The sequence below is a fragment of the Ailuropoda melanoleuca genome, chromosome 12 (genome assembly GCF_002007445.2).
Source record: "Ailuropoda melanoleuca isolate Jingjing chromosome 12, ASM200744v2, whole genome shotgun sequence".
Taxonomy (NCBI): domain Eukaryota; kingdom Metazoa; phylum Chordata; class Mammalia; order Carnivora; family Ursidae; genus Ailuropoda; species Ailuropoda melanoleuca.
The window spans coordinates 64,783,815-64,800,767 of NC_048229.1; the positions used below are offsets into that span (position 1 = coordinate 64,783,815).

The 16,953-nt window shown below is 40.9% G+C and overlaps 1 protein-coding gene across 3 annotated transcripts in view; it reads left to right on the forward strand.

The window, feature by feature from the left end:
* Positions 1–16,230, forward strand: part of UTP4 (UTP4 small subunit processome component) — a 36,888-nt gene extending 20,658 nt beyond the window's left edge. For 2 of the 3 annotated variants that reach the window (XM_002923204.4, XM_034638561.1), the window contains exons 11-17: positions 1,786–1,908; positions 2,505–2,661; positions 5,131–5,237; positions 6,259–6,354; positions 8,396–8,581; positions 10,220–10,330; positions 11,960–12,159. In XM_002923204.4, coding sequence (XP_002923250.1) covers positions 1,786–1,908; positions 2,505–2,661; positions 5,131–5,237; positions 6,259–6,354; positions 8,396–8,581; positions 10,220–10,330; positions 11,960–12,076 — 897 coding nt within the window. In that variant the 3' untranslated portion in view covers positions 12,077–12,159. Of the gene's footprint in view, positions 1–1,785; positions 1,909–2,504; positions 2,662–5,130; positions 5,238–6,258; positions 6,355–8,395; positions 8,582–10,219; positions 10,331–11,959; positions 12,160–15,923 lie in introns of those variants that run through there. The other variant, XM_019803769.2, reaches the window with a different exon arrangement.
* The last annotated feature ends 723 nt before the right edge of the window (positions 16,231–16,953 follow it).

Consider the following 16,953-nt stretch of genomic DNA (forward strand, 5'->3'; position numbering starts at 1 on the left):
AAAAAAAAAAAGTTTTTATTTACTTGAGAGAGAGAGAGAGAGTGTGTGTGAGAGAGCAGGAGCATGAGCAGGGGAGAGACAGTGAGAGAGAATCGTGAGCAGACTCCCTGCTGAACAGGGAGCCTGATGTGGGACTCGATCTCAAGGACCCTGAGATCATGGCTTGAGCTAGAGGCAGACGCTTCACTAACCGAGTCATGCAGGCGTCCCAAACTCTGTAAAATCTTAAATGATTTAAATGAAGTACTGTGTCAACAGGACTAGGCTTACTGTGATTATAAAGTTAGGCATTCGGAATTTATTGGATGAGTGAATATAGGAAATTGTGTTTCTTTCTTTTGGTATTATTATGTCAATAAATGACATATTTTTATAAAATTAAAATGGTACAGGCAGCTCAGTCAATTGCTTTCGACTCAAGTCATGATGTCAGGGCTGTGAGATCACGTGAGGGCGCCATGTCAGGCTCCACACTGAGTGTAGAGTCTGCTCGAGATTCTCTCTCTCTGTTACTTCCCTCCCCGCCCCCCACCTCCTGCACACACTCTCTCTAAAATAACAATAATAATTTAAAAATAATAAAAAAATAAAATAGTTTAAAAATATGCAATGAAAAAGGAGCCTCCTTCTTACCCCAAATCCCGGTCCCACTCTTCACAGATAATCACTGCCAATAGTTTCTTGTATACCCTTCCAGGAAAAATTTCCATGCTCGTGTGCATGTGTATATCTTTTCTTTCTACGATGATGAAAATACATAATATGCAAACTGCTTTGTAACTTCCTTTTAAATATCTTTTTTTTTAAGATTTTATTTATTTATTAGAGCACGAGCAGGGGAAGGAGCAGAGGGAGAGCGAGAAACAGACTCCTGGCTGAGCAGAAAGCCAGATGTGGGGCTCGATCCCAGGACCCTGGGGGCCCGACCTGAGCCGCAGGCAGACACTTAACCAACTGAGCCACCCAGGCACCCTATTTTTTTATTTTTAAGTTTTTACTTTTTTTATTAATCTCTACACCCAACATGAGCCTTGACCTCACAATCCTGAGGTCAAGAGTGACATGCTGTTCTGACTGAGCCACCTAGGCACCCCTAAATGTCTTTATTTTAATTACACAAATATTTGTGAATACAGTCTTACTGGAAAGAATTTAAACAATATTTAGGGTTTATATTCTTGACAACCTCTTTAATTCAGGTCTGTTCTCCTGGAATAATTATTAATTGATTTACTGTAGCTCTTTCCAAAACTTTTTCTGTGTGACAGAATGTGTGTCTATACATATGTACATGTATATAGATACTTTGTGAGTTTTTTGAATTATATAAATGTTACATTAAACTTTTCCTTTGTTCTGCAGATTTTTTTTTTTGTTTACTGTTTCTTAGAGATCTTTCAGGCAGGTTTCATAGACAAGACAAACAAAACCCAGAAAATCAGTTTTCCAAGTCACCTGGCCTCCAAAGCTTTATGGAGCTTAAATGCTTTTCTCTCAGGTTTCTGAAGTTAGGGTTTAGTATGAAGCTGTCTTTAAAATACACGAAGGGCTGAGATAAGTTCACAGTATTCATAGGCCTCTGTTCTTGGTTTTGCAAATCAAGCCACATCATTTAGGTGCCGTACGTCTGAAAGAAACATAGTGATACACAGCATATGAGTGTCAGGATTATGTGTAGGTATTTGTGGTTATGTCCAGAGTGGCAGTAGCTTGAGGATTCATGTCACAGTGAACCTTATCATAGGAAGTTTTCTGGTTATTCATCCTGATTCCTAATATTCCCAGGGTCCCGAGAACATTATTTGCAGCTGTATCTCCCCTTGTGGAAGTTGGATAGCCTATTCTACAACTTCTCGTTTTTTTCTTTATCGGTTGAATTATGAACATGACAACATAAGCCTCCAAAGGGTAAGTGATAGATAACCCAATGTCTGGTTGAACAATAAGAAATTTCATAAGTATGTGATTTTTGTGTGTGAAGTGGAATGTACTGGATATGAATCTTTGCTCAGTGAGAAGCTATTTGGAGGCAGCTGTTATAACACAGTCTTTTATTTCCATTTTGTTGTTTTTTTTTTAAAGATTTTATTTATTTGACAGAGAGAGAGCGAGAGAAGGAACACAATCGGGGAGTGGGAGAGGGAGAAGCAGGCTTCCTGCTGAGCAGGGAGCCTGATGCGGGGCTTGATCCCTGGACCCTGGGATCATGACCTGAGCCAAAGGTAGACGCTTAACAACTGAACCACCCAGGAGCCCCTTTTATTTCCATTTTGAATTGATTATATTTTTGGAGGAGTAGGGAAATGCCAGCAAGTGACAGTAAAGTTTAGGCTTTTGATGAGATGAAAGCGGGGATGGATAGTTTACAGTAGGCTCTCAGTGTTCTAGGTCCTGGTCAGTTGGCTTCCTTAGAAACAGGAAGCATTAAGGTCGTTTCAGTCTGGCTATGATTATTTTTGATGGGTTCTAGGTCTCACTTTTCTCTCTTACTGGTTCACCCCAAGGTTTCCAAAATGCCAGCGTTCCTTCGCTCTGCCCTTCAGATTTTGTTTTCTGAAGATTCAACAAAGCTCTTTGTGGCCTCAAATCAAGGGTCTCTACATGTCATTCGACTGATGGAAGGAAGCTTCAAGCACCTGCATACTTTCCAGCCTCAGTCAGGTGGGACCTTGGTAACTGGCCAAGGGAGAGAGTCGTTAGTCTCTGATGTACCTTTTTTTTTTTTCTCCCTTTTAAACCTCATTCATTGTTGGGGTTCCCCAGTGCTCTTCTCCACTCTGCAAATACTCACATGTTTGCAATTTAAAGTAGGAGGAGATATCTGGCAAGTGAAAACGCTTGATGAGATCTGAAATGTTCCTTACACCTGCTCTTTTCTCACTGGGTTTTTGATTCCTTATTTGGGGCCAGAAGTTTCATCACCCTTCTTGGAGTTTCATTAGCAGAGCAAGAAGAAAATTAAAATCATCTGTAATCCTGACACCCAGAAATAACTACCATTAATATTTTTGTGTATTTCTGATATGTGTTTGTATATAGGTATTTTTTGGACATGCTAATTTTTCTGATGGTTGTTTTTATTTTATTTTTTAAAAGATTTTATTTACTTATTTGCACAAGCAGGGGGAGCAACAGGCAGAGGGAGAGGGAGAAGCAGACTTCCTGTTGAGCAGGGAGCCCAGTGCAGGACTTGATCCCAGGCCCCCGGGATCATGACCTGAGCCAAAGGCAGACTAGCTTAACTGACTGAGCCACTGAGGCGCCCCTTATTTTATTATTATTGTTGTTGTTGTTGTTGTTGTTACTATTTTATTATTATTATTTTTTTAAATAAAGATTTATTATTTATTTGAGAGAGAAGAGAGAGCACAAGCAGGAGCAGGAGAGGGAGAGAGAATCTCAGGTTGACTGTGCTGAGTGCAGAGCCCGGTGTGGGGTCCATCTCACCACCCTGGGATCATGACCTGAGTCAAAAGCAAGAGTTGGAGGCTTAACCGACAGCACCCCCCAAGTGCCCCTGCTGATTGTTTTCTTGGTTTTGTTTTTTGTTTTTTAGATTTTATTTATTTATTTATTTGAGAGAGAGAGAGAGAAACAGAGTGCAAGCAGGGAGAGGGACAAACAGACTCCCTGTTGATTATGGAGCCCAACATGGCTGGATCCCAGGACTCAGATCTTGACCTGAGCCTAAGTCAGGTGCTTAATCGACTGCGCCACCCAGGCACGTCCACCCCCACCCCCTCCCCCAGTTGTTTTTATTTAAGATGAACTTATACATGCAGTTGCATTATTTGTCATATAAAGTTCATAACCGAACTTCTCATGTTCTTTGAGAGCATGAGTATGCATGACTGAGTAACTGTATAGCTAACTGTTGCTGAGTTCATGATTGAGAACCTTGGTACCCAGTACTTCCCATGGGCATTTTTGCTTCCCCCCTGCCCTGGGTTATAGCAGCTTCACTGTCATTTAGACTTCATCAGCCTAGGCTCTCACTGCACTTGATCTTAGCCAAAAGGCCGAGAAGCAGTAAACTCTCACTGTTCCTAAGCTGCTCTGGAAGCATACAGGAAGAGAAACCCACAGGTTAAGAGTTAGATCAAATAAGTGACAATGTGTATTGAGTACCTGTATATGTTTTTATTAAAAAATGTATACTCTGTATTTTGCCTTTAGCACCCCTTAGAATTAGGCTCTGTGTTACAGATATCACTTTATTTGTTCTTCCTCTCTCGTCTCTTACCCTTTTATAGTCAGGTGGTTTCTTCACAGCCCCCAAACCTGTATATTCCAGTCCTTTTCACTTAGCTGACCTGGTTCTCTATCCTTTTCTACCCACCTTACCCATCCTTCAGCACCTGGTGTTTGTCTTGTTATAAAGCCTTTTCACCATTTGGGGATTTTGTGTGCAGCACATATTTTGGCATGTAACCTTGTTGTTTGATTTTTAACCCACATGAGTCTTCATTTTGCCCAATTGGTCTAAAATCCCTTGATGACAAAGATGGCCCACACATACACAGGTACCCAATAAATTAAGGGTATGCCTCAAGCCTGTTGAACTTGCTGTTTGTCCTTAACTTTGACTAAAAGCCATTTGGTAGGGGGCACCTGGGTGGTGCAGTTAGTTGAGTGTCTGACTCTTGGTTTTGGCTTAAGGTCCATGATCTTAGGGTTGTGGGATTGAGCCCCACATCATGCTCCACAGTCAGTGCAGAGTCTGCTTAAGAATCCCCTTCACCTTCTACCCCCGTGCACCCCCCTCCCTGCGCGCTTGCTTGCACTGTCTCTCTCTCAAATCTAAAAAAAAAAAATTGATAGGAAAAGGAGTTTCAAATAACTAAAATACAGACTTTAGGTAGCTGCTACCTTGATTCTCCATTCCTGTAGTAGGCAGTATCTCACTCAGGCTTGAGCAAGTGATGCCTTCAGGTTTATCTCTGGCTCCTCTTTACACAAAGGATGGCTAATGAAATGAAAATAGTAGACTAACATCAAGAACTTACTTGCAGAACCATCAGATTATCCAGTCGTGATTTAAAAGTCTTACTGGCTTTTGCCATCATCTTCAGGCTAAGACTGGCTATGTACACTGAATTCAGAGACTTAACTGTTATTCTGTCTGCACAGGGACAGTGGAGTCCATGTGTCTTTTGGCAGTCAGTCCAGATGGGAATTGGCTAGCTGCATCAGGTACCAGTGCTGGAGTCCATGTGTACAGCATAAAACATCTAAAGGTGAGCATGGGGCTTAAGTAGTAGGAAACAGGAGGAAGTTAACCCTGCGGTTACAAGACTCAAGGCAGTTTGGTATGACCCGGAAAATTACTGGCCTTTTTTTTTTTTTTAAACTAAAAATTTTTCCTGTTTTATTTGTTTGGAGCCCAAAAACGGTAATCTGCAATACTAAAATCAGTGGGAATAGTGAAAGTAGCCTTGTACAGAAATTTGAAATTAAGGATTTATGGGTGGTGAATTCACATCCAGGTTATTTCTTTATTATGGGGAGGAAAATTCTAATTTACCCAAATGAATAGTTGTGGATAGTAACAATTTCCTTTAATAGCTTGCCTTGTAATCTCAAGGTATTTTTAAATTAAACAGAAGTTTGACAGAGGAACCGGAAAATACTTTTCACTGATTAGTAATGATCTTGTCATTCCCACATTGAATTACTAATGATCCCTTACAAGTTTTCATCTTCATTATAAAAATCATATAAGAAGTACCCAAAACTTGAAATAAGCATCAAGCATTTATAGAACAATACCAAACTGCAACATTTAATGAGTTTGCGTATTAACAGCATAACTTAATCTTTATGACATTGTGGCAGAAGCATGTACTGCTCTTTGAGCCTTGCCTGTCATTTGACAGTGTCCCTGTGTAATGGTGCACATGTCTTGGAACGATATATAAATGTCCATATTTGGCATTAGTTTCTTTTAAATCTAGTGTAGAGCTATAGATTCTTTGATCAATGACCTATTTATGAGCAATTCGTACAGATATAGAGATAGTAGCAAAAGCTTTATTCTGAAGTTTTTTGCAAATGCTATCAGTTGTGTAAGCAGTTAAACGTGTTTTTGTTTTTAATTAAGGTTTATTGTTTGTGGGTACTACCTGATGTTTTCAGGAACTTCCAAAGAACTCTTTGAGTTCTAAGGAACGCTGTTTAAAAACAACAGACCTAGACCATCCAGTGTTTCCTGAGGGAAGGTATATAGAGTTGTCTTTTGTGTCTGTTATTTGTTCCCAGCTTCACTGCACGGTACCTTCCTATAATTTCCCTGTGACTGCTCTGGCCATCGCCCCCAATACCAACAACCTTGTCATTGCTCATTCTGACCAGCAGGTGAGAGATTCCAGTGCTTTCTAATTCCTTTCTGTTGGATAGTAACTAAGAAGCTAAGACAATGACAATTTTGGAGGAGCTTTTGTCTGTAAATATTGGATAATATACAGGTAGTGTTCTCCTGTGTGAACCATGTATAGCCTAGGTACAGTATAGGCTGGTAATCTCCTTTGGCTTGATGGGCACAATGGAATGATGAAGCCCTGAGATTACAGATTAAAGAGTTACAGGAAGGAGGAGGAATTTTGAAGTATTCATTTTACTGATTGTTTTTAGACTAGAGATGACATGGAGCAGGTGTTAGACTGGATATGGGATGGAATAAGATCTTGAGATTGGAAATAACTAAAAGATCATATAATTTACCTTCACTTTTGCAGATAGGGAAATTAGGCCCTAGTGAAATCTGTTATCTGTAACAGAGATAACATTTACCAAAATGAGTGCGTAGCCTAGTGCTTTTTTCCAAGTTGTGAGAAGGTCTTTAAAATATCTGAGTTACAGATATTGTGAAATGGAACACTTTGTGTGAAATGGTCAGTACTTATATATCTTCATCTGTAAAATGGGCACAATACCTTCTTCACTAAGCAGTTGGAAAGATTAAGTGTGATCTGAGAAGCACATTTAAGTAGCTTGCCGGGCAAATGATGCTTACTACTTTGATTAGCAGTTTTTACACTCACATATGCACAGATATGTGTGTTCTATCCAGGAAATGAAATCTTTCATTTTGGTTTCATCTGTTTGTGTCCTTGACCAGAAACTGAAAGATTAGTGAAGCCACACCCTTGTCTTTTTCACACATAATGTCCACCTGATGCCTTTTTCTAGTCTTTGGTCCCTTAGGTCATTCCATCTGGTGGGAAATTTTTTGTACCTGTTAGATTAGCAAAGATCTGTAGAATTGATAATATGCAATGCTGTGAGGATATAGGGAAACACCACTTGGTACACTGCATAAATTAGTATGACCCCTTTAGAGGACACTTTGAGATACATTCAAAAAAATTAAATCCACATAATCTCTGAATCAGAAGTTCCAGTTTTAACAGTCCTTCCTGGGGTGCTTGGGTGGCAACGTTGGTTAAATGTCTGACTCTTAGTTTTGGCTCAGGTCATGATCTCGGGGTCGTGGGATCAAGCCCTGTGTCAGACTCTGCTCAATGTGGAGTCTGTTTGGGGTTCTCTCTCCCACTGCCCCTCCTGCTTTTGTGTGCACACACACGTGCATGCCCTCTTTCTCTCTCCCTCTCACTAAAATAAATCCTTAGGGGCGCCTAGGTAGTGGAGTCGTTAAGCGTCTGCCTTCGGCTCAGGGCGTGATCCCGGCGGGATCGAGTCCCACACCGGCTCCTCCGCTGGGAGCCTGCTTCTTCCTCTCCCACTCCTCTGCTGTGTTCCCTCTCTCGCTGGCTGTCTCTCTGTCACGTAAATAAATAAAATCTTTTAAAAAATAAATAAAATAAATCTTCAAGAAGGAAAAAAAAGAGAGTTCTTCCTGTAGATGTATGCCTTGAGTGGTGCAGAAAGAGATCATCATTGCAGCCTTGTTTGTAGCAGTAAAAGATTAGAAATAAATGTGCATTAAACAGACTAGATGAGTAAATCATGGTACATCCAAAAAGTAAATGGATTATGTGTTCTTTAAGGGGGCATGAGTGATATATAGCTACAGTTATTGATATTGACATGGGTCAGTCTCCGTGATATAATGCTAAATACAAAATGCAATATGCAGAATAGCATGTATTGCATGCATCAAAATCTGAAAAGATGTAAGTAGGAAATAGACTGCTCTTGGGGAAAAGAGATGTCAAGATGACAGGGTGACTTTTCACTGTAAACCTTTCTGTGTTAATTTTAATTGTTTACGTTCTATAATTTACCTTAAAATTTTTTTACTTAAAAGTAGAAAGCCATAAAGCTGAATATGATACAGTCAGGGTTTGTATAGATATTTTCTGGTTAGGAATGAGAGATACCTTCCAGTTTTTCTGGGTACCAGCCTGCATTTTTTGTGTATCATATCCTTCTTCAGGTATTTGAGTACAGTATCCCAGACAAGCAGTATACAGAGTGGAGCCGAACCATCCAGAAGCAGGGGTTTCATTACCTTTGGCTCCAGAGGGATACTCCCATCACACACATCAGTTTTCATCCCAAGAGACCAATGCACATCCTTCTCCATGATGCCTACATGTTCTGCATCATCGACAAGTCATTGGTAAGTTGCTCACCACTACCACCTGTGCTCAGACTGACTTTTCTGTGCTTAGGAATTTTCAAGTTCTAAAGCAACAAGTACAAAGAATTAAGAGAAAGGAGAACCAGAATAAAATTTCCTGACCCATAATTTGGAGGAGAGGAACTTTTGCAAATTTCCTCATTTTCATTCCTAGGCCCTTGAGGCTCCTGGGGTAGGGGCATGCCTTTGTGTCCTGGTTTTTGCTGATTTGAGCATTTCTCTGCTTTGCCTGTGAAAATACAGACTTAAAGTAGGATCAGGTCAGTATTCAGAAGGTGACCCTCATGGGGAGTACCATCGATTCGGCTGAATCATGTTCACCTTTGCACCTTGGAGTGACTGAAAACACAGTTTTATTAAAGGAGACACAGGCAGAGGTTTTGACCACTTTTGCCCCTTGCCTGAAAATGCTGAAACAGTATCTGTAAGCTTTAAGAGTTGGTCTTAATGTCTTGAAAAAAGTCAGCCTGGGGCGCCTAGGTGGCTGAGTCTTTAAGTGTCTGCTTTCGGCTCAGCGGGGAGTCTACTTCTGCTTCCCCTCCCCAGCCCCCACTCCTGCTCTCTTGCTTGTGCGCGCGCTCTCTCTGTCTCTCTCTCAAAGAAATAAATAAAATCTTTAAAAAAAGAAAAGAAAAAAAAGTCCAGCCAGGAAAATTCCATTCTTCATGGCTATGATTTAGGTGGGATGTGAGCTTTTTTTTTTTTTCAGTTCTAGATTCTAGCCCCTGCCAGCTGCTGTTTTGATTCACCTCAATTTACATGTCATCTCTGGGCAGGTACTTTGTTTCCTAGGAGCAGTATTAGCTGTGGCCATGCCTGTAATGCACTTTGGGCTTAGATTACAACCAAGATGCAGTGTTTTGGTCTGTATGTGGAGGTGGGGGTGGAAGGAACCGAGGGGAAAGCAGCAGATGGCTCTAAAGGAGGTGTGCATGATGTGTCACTGGAACGCATCTCGCAGGCTCTGTGTCCTCTGGGTGTGGGAAACAGAGCTGGCTGACAAGTGCTTTCTGCAGGATGAGTGATACAGGAAGGGCCCCTCCCACTCGCTTGCCTCTTTGTAACTCAGCCCAGGGCCGTCCATATTTTTTTGTCAAGCATTGGTGATAAGTCCATCACTTCCTCATGCTGGGCAGAGCTATTTCCCAAGGAAGTCAGAGATGAAATATCACTTGCTTGGCCAGAGGCCATCCCTTGAGTTGTCAGTGAGATCCATGGGGGTGGTTTGTGTTTCAGTTTTGGCCTGGGGAGAACTTTAGTCACTTGGCCTGTCTGTGATCTGGTTGGGGGAATAGTCTAGAAAGCAGAGCCTGCATGGGCTAAGCTCTTGCACATGCCAGTTTGTTCCTGTCTCACAAAGTGTTACTGACAAGACTGGCCAGAAGCCCCAGCTGGGCCCTTTGATCTTGCTGGACTAGAGTGCCACGCTCTTTGCTTGTACTCCCACCCTCTACGGTATATCTGGAGAAGTGGCTAAGCTTTTTTCCTGAAATAAGGAGAGTCATGTCTAATATGATGGTTGAAAGGTGGTGTTTGCCTGAAAAATCACTATAGTCCTTTGTTCTGGAGAAGCCCAATAAAAATAACGATTTAAACAGTATGTCTTTGTCTTTTTAGCCTCTTCCAAATGACAAAACCTTACTCTACAATCCACTTCCTCCCACGAACGAATCAGATGTTATCAGGAGGCGTACGGCCCATGCCTTTAAAATTTCTAAGATCTATAAGGTAAAACATCTTGTATTATATTCTAGATGGTTCCTTGGGATATTATCAAAATGTAATAAGCTCCGCAATAGGCAGACAAGAGCACCTTCATTTTATATTCAGAGAACCTGGTTTGGGGAGGTAAGTCCCTTTCTGAGGATGTCTGTTCCTTATGTTTGCATTTCAGTATTCTTGCCTCAGTGTATTAGAGGCATGCACATCATACTTACCCAAAATGAAATACATAGGTACTGAGAAATTATGTTGAAGCTTGAGTGGTGTCTTTGTGTTAAATCTGGCCTTTAAATGTGACTTCTAATTGGAGAATGTTCCACAAGATAAAATTCAAGCAAGTGGAAGTCATTGAATTTATTGTGACTTCCTTTTCTGGGCTAAGCTTTAAACTGTATATGAAACAAATATTCATTAATATTCATTAAGCTTATGATACTACAGCTGTTTGTGCCAACTTGGAAGTTCCATATTCTTGCTTTTCAGATTAGAGTTCCTGTCCTGGAACATTTTCTCAGGGGTCTGCAAGAATTTTTTTTTTTTTTTTTTTAAGAGGGACATCTGTAAATTATTTAAGTATGATTAGTTTCTTAATCCATTTGTAACTTGCTGTTTGCCAAGAATTCAGGCTCCAAAGCCATTGGTTAACACTGATTCCTAAGAAATTAGAGAACAAATGTTCTGTATAGAAAAACATGAAAAATCTTGTTGAAATCTTTTATTAGTGAACTCAGTTAAAAGTTCCCAACCTTAGGGGCACCTGGGTGGCACAGCGGTTAAGCGTCTGCCTTCGGCTCAGGGCGTGATCCCGGCGTTGTGGGATCGAGGCCCCACATCAGGCTCCTCTGCTATGAGCCTGCTTCTTCCTCTCCCACTCCCCCTGCTTGTGTTCCCTCTCTCGCTGGCTGTCTCTGTCGAATAAATGAATAAAATCTTTAAAAAAAAAAAAAAAGTTCCCAACCTTGGAGAGCCTGGCTGGCTCAGTTGGTAGAGCATATAAACGATTCTTTATTTATTTTTTTTTTAAAGATTTTATTTATGTGACAGAGAGACAGCCAGCGAGAGAGGGCACACAGCAGGAGAGTGGGAGAGGAAGAAGCAGGCTCCCAGCGCAGTAGCCTGATGTGGGACTCGATCCCCGAACGCCGGGATCACGCCCTGAGCCTAAGGCAGACGCTTAACGACTGCGCCACCCAGGCGCCCCCATATAAACGATTCTTGATTTCAGGATCATCGTAAGTGTGAGCCCCACGTTGGGTATAGAGATTTTTTTTTTTTTAAGTAGGCTCCACGCCCAGTGTGGACCCTGAATTCACAACCCTGAGATAAAAAGTCAGACAGTCAACTGACTCAGGCGCCCCAAGATTACTTTAGATAGATAGATAGATAGATAGATAGATAGATAGATAGATAGATAGATAGGGATAGGTAGGTAGGTAGACAGGGATAATAAATTAAAAAAAAACAAACAAAAAACTCCCAATCTGACCAGCGATTTTGAGTCCTACGGGAGGAAGGATTGTCAGAGATTGCGATCTCTTCAGCCTTGAACTAAGTTGACCGTTTAGCACTAGTCAGTCTGTTTAGGACTGACCCTGGAGCCTAACTCCTACTAGAGTCATTATCATATCTCTGCAGCCTCTGCTCTTCATGGATCTTTTGGATGAAAGAACACTGGTGGCAGTAGAACGGCCCCTGGATGACATCATCGCCCAGCTTCCACCACCCATCAAAAAGAAGAAATTCGGGACCTAAAATAGGGCACTGTCTGTGTCCTTCCTTGAACCGTCTGCCCTGTTTGTTTTCACAAATCATGATAATAAAGCAAAGTTATTCTTTGGGACTAGTCCTTATGAATGTTACCCTCCAAAATAATGGAAAGTAATTTCCCTTCATTGACTGCAGTGAATGGAAGCGCCAAGGTATTTGTAGTTGGGATAATGTTCTAAGCAGCTACAAATTCATCCAATTTTTTCAGGGTCCTGTTGTTTAGACCACAATCTCAGGGGGAAAAAAAGATGGTACTTATCTTCTCTTCCCTAACATATGCCTGAGGCTTCAGAGGGCTGATGACCTTCACTGTCTGCCAGCCACCTGCCTGCAGCCAGTGCAGAGGCGTGGGGACCTGCCCACCATTGCCCTAGAGGGCAGGGGAACTGTGCTTGTTTACTCAAGATAGCCTAACTACCGATAGTGATAAACAGCCTTTTTTCAAGAAGAATTTTAACTGCAGTGCTCCATCTCAAAAATTGATGTCTTTGGCCTCTGGCAGTCAGCTCTTTATTTTATTTAAAGGGAAAAAAAATCTGGCTTTGGGTTATCAATATCATTAACCATCTTTCACCTGATAGATGTATACAGTAATATATATAATATATATTATGTATATTTTATGTTATATATTAATATAAATTATGTGCGTGTGTGCACACACGCACACACACACACCAGTTTCAAAGATGAAAGAAACACTGGGCAGGGATTTTGTTAACAGTAGAGAGGAGGTCAGAACCAGAAAGCCTGCCATATATTTTACCTTTTCTGTCTTCTACTTGTTTTGACACTGTTATTCCCATGGGTGTTATCAACTGACTAGTTTTAATGTGATCTTTTAAATTAGAAGGTGAAGAACTCTAGTTAACCTGAACCGAGCAGATCGGTTTCTTTCCCATCTCGGTGCATATATTGTGTTGCATGCCTGTGGAAACCCAGTATGTGTGGTTTTGTTTGTTTTTGTGATGGAGGGCCATGGTATAGGCAGAGAAGGTTATGGGTTCTGATGACATCATGAGTAAAATGCTGTCGAAAAACATTTTTTGCTAAGATGAACCCCATCCTCCCGTCTGGAAAGGACAAATAAAAAGTGAGAATTTAAGGTAGATATGTGGGAAGAGAATTAACAGAGAGGTAATAAGAGAGAAACAAAGCCCAGTACTTTATAACATACAGGACAACCTGTTTCAGGTTTGCTAAGAGAGAACAGTTAAAACAAGGTTATAATGGATGCCACCTCTCTGCTTTGCCTATTTCGTTTCTTTTACGATAATAGGAGTTGTTTATTTTTTAACAAGAGAAAATCACATTTGATAGCATATATACAGGGAATCCACATAGACATGGACATTCCCATAATAGGAGTACTTTAGACAAATAATTGCAGCTTTTTGGACCCTCTGTGTAAAATAATTTTCCTTTCTTCTTACTTGAATGAATTTCCTTAGGCATATTTTCCTGGTCTGCATTAGTCTGGACTATTACAACCTTTCAGTAGACTGTAAGATCCTGCCCTTCCTAAGAAATGTTTTAGGTCTTCTTTTGTGTGGTTGAAACCAAAGTTCAAGTCACTGATCTTCATTGCATATGACCAGTGGGAGGCTAGGATGCCATAAATATTAACTCACTTGCTTTTCACTGTCTGTAGAGCTATAAATTCAGAGAGGCTTTATTAACTGGAGTCTAGTTTAAGACTTGATTTACTTAAACATATTCTGAAACCTTGTGGATTATGGAGGATGTAATTCTGACAGAAAAGGCTCACGGATTATGAGTGAAGAAGTAAAAGTTTTGAAAGGAGAAAGCATTCCTTTGCAACATTTCCAGCCAGTGATTTGGATTTCCATAAATGGTATGGGAAGTAAGATCTTTGGGCCTTGAAATTCTTCCTAAGTAAAGGAACCTTGAATACAAATGAGGCAGAAAGTGATTGGGGTAAGTTAGAGAAATTGGGGGAAGGGAAGGCAAAGCAGTATTAAATGAGAGGAATACTTCAGCGCCTGTGTTACAGGGTGATGGTACTTTTAGGGAACTGTGTAACCTAGAGAGCAGCATGTTTGTGGTCCGGCATTTGGCAAACCGTGGCTCCTACCTGGATTGTACAGAAAAATTTTGATCTGAGACTACCTAGGAAAGGTCTTTTTGCTAGCCTGACTCAAATGCTTTGAAAATGCACTTATATAGTAGTTGGTAATCTGATCTCTGAATGGATAATGTACCCTCTACCCTGGAGATTACAGCGAATTAGAAACGAAAATCTTGGAATATGGGAAGCAAGAGACCTAGCTTGGTGTTTTTTTAAGCATCAAAACTTTCTTCAGATGGAACATTATTCTGAACCATAATATATGATACAGATAGAAGTGAAGCTGTTCCAACTGTTGTTGGGGTTGGGAGTAGAGGAAACAGATTTGTGAAAGAAACCATGTGCCTCTGGCCTCATTTTTGTACTCCTGGAAATGGAGACCAAGAGGGGATGTTATTATTCCCTTGGTCACACAACAGTTCGTGAGAGGCCAAGGTGGCATTCTTAAAGTTGTTTCCCCTGTCTCTTGGTTGTAAGGACCCAGTTGTAAATATGACTAGCAGGCATGATACACCAAAGATTTTTCATCTCACAGGCTGCAGCGAAGGTGTTGAGGCATTTCTCATTCTGGATGAGCACTTGATTTAGTGATAATACTGCATTCTGTGGGCAGTCTTGTGTGCAAATCATAAAGTGTTGTAATGAACAGCCTAGTACGTCGTGGGGTAGTGCTCCCATGGGGTTGTTTTCTGTGGGGAGTAGAATTGCTCTTCATATAGTGTCTGTTTTCTTTCACTTATCATTGCCCTTTGGATTGGCTATATTTCTATCCGCAGTGTTTGAAAGTACTAATTTCCTTACAGTCTGCCAGTGGAGAGATGGACTTTAGTTGTAGCCCATCTCTTGGGTGAAAAATAATCTCTCATTTTGTCTGTTTACTAAAGATATTGCTCACTTTTTTTTTTATGTGTTTTGGCTGTTGAGCTAACTGTAAATTGCATATTCATAACCTCTTTTCCTTTTTTTTCTAATGTGTTGGCTTTTTCTTTCATAGTCCAAGGTATTTTCAGGTACAGCTCAGCACTGTCCAATCAGCTGTGGTGGTGGATACGTTCTGTGTCTGTGTTGTGCAGTAAGATAGTTACCAGCCACATGTGACTGTGGAGCACTTGAAATGCAGCTAGTTCAACAAAGGAAATGGAACTTTAAGTTTTATTTGATTTTAATTTAAATGGCCACATGCAGCTAGTGACTTTCATACATGGACAACAAAGATGTAGATATTAAGGCTTAGCTTTGTGTCAGCCCTTTGTCTTTAGGAAGTTACAGGACTTCATACTCAACATACATTTATTGAGTGCCTGCTATCTGCTACACCAACAACAGGTGAAGGATGATCTCAGCCCTCAAGAACTTCACAGCCTAGTCGGGGAAAGAAAGAAGTAAATCAGTGAGGCTACATTAGAGATGAGCACAGACAAGGGGCACCTTACCAGCAGAGGTAGCAGTTGGAATTGAGTGATAATGATCATGGGGAAAAGGGGAAGAAAAGAGGCATTCTTAGATCAGTCTCAGTAAAAAAGCCAGAAGCAAGAGAGAGCATAGTCTGTCCCAGGGCTGCCAGTAGTTCCACAACACTAACTCCAGTTACACGCACATTCTGAGGTACTGTGGGTTAGACTTCAACCTATACATTTTGAGGGGGACACAATTCAGCCCATTAAAGAGTCCATGGAAGGGTTTTAGGAGCTTTGTGAGCCCCCGAACTTGAATACTGTACTTTGTATTTGTATGTGCCCACAGCATGCAACTGATTCTCAAAGGGGCTTATGATCCCTTCAATGGCCTATTGCATTAACCGACTCAGGAGGGAGTTGAAGCTATGGGACCAAGGCCTAAAAACACCGTGTGCATCAATAAACATGATTTGGGGTTTAATGGCCCGTGAAAGAAGAGGTGAAGCTGACTGCAAGACTCCCAAGTTTTATGGTGAGGCACTGAAAATTCTTTTGGAACTGGTAATGAGGGAAAGGGGATTTTTATTTGGGGACCTTATCTGAACTTCATGGCAAACTGTGTGATTTCCGTGACTGTCAATAAAAAACACTGGTGATTTTCCGTAACTAAGTGGATGCAGTGAAACTAACCTTCTGCTTAGTATGTCCTTGGTAATATTTTCCTAAAAAGAAAGTCACAGAGCTACAAAACTGTCACCAGCTGCTTCTCATTAGGAATGTGGTTAGCAGATGTGGGTTTTCATAGTCCTACCGTATGAAAGAGTTAATCCATTTTTGTGGGTTGCAGATAAATACTGATTAATCTTGGCGGGATGAATTTACAAATGTGCTTGCATCAGCTAAAGGATATATTCACCTTTCCCTTTTTCACTTCGTGTTTGTGCTGGAAAGAAAAATATATTTTAGGATCTTTCTCCTGGAAGGCAAAGGAGCACTGCCCTTTGAAAGGGACAATTGATCTCACTGTCTTCTAACTGGGAAAGAGTCATGCATGGATAAATTTTCAAAGTTGGATGTTGGATTGGTTATCTTACAAGCTTCGTTCTTCCTTTGGTCTCTTCTCTTAGTAGTAATTGAGCAGCTCTTGTTTCTGTTTCTCTGGCAGCAGGCCCCCTTTGTGGTAGTGACCTTCAGGCTTGCTAAGGGCTGCAATTTTGCCTGGGGCCCTCCTTCCTTATGAAATTACACAACACTCAAACCTTGGAACAAACCCCAGATCCACTAATTCTTTCCTTCGACGGACTCTTGGCAATACGTATTCCCTTTCAGCCAAAATGTAGCTTTATACAAGATCTGTTTGTCACCGAAATTAATTT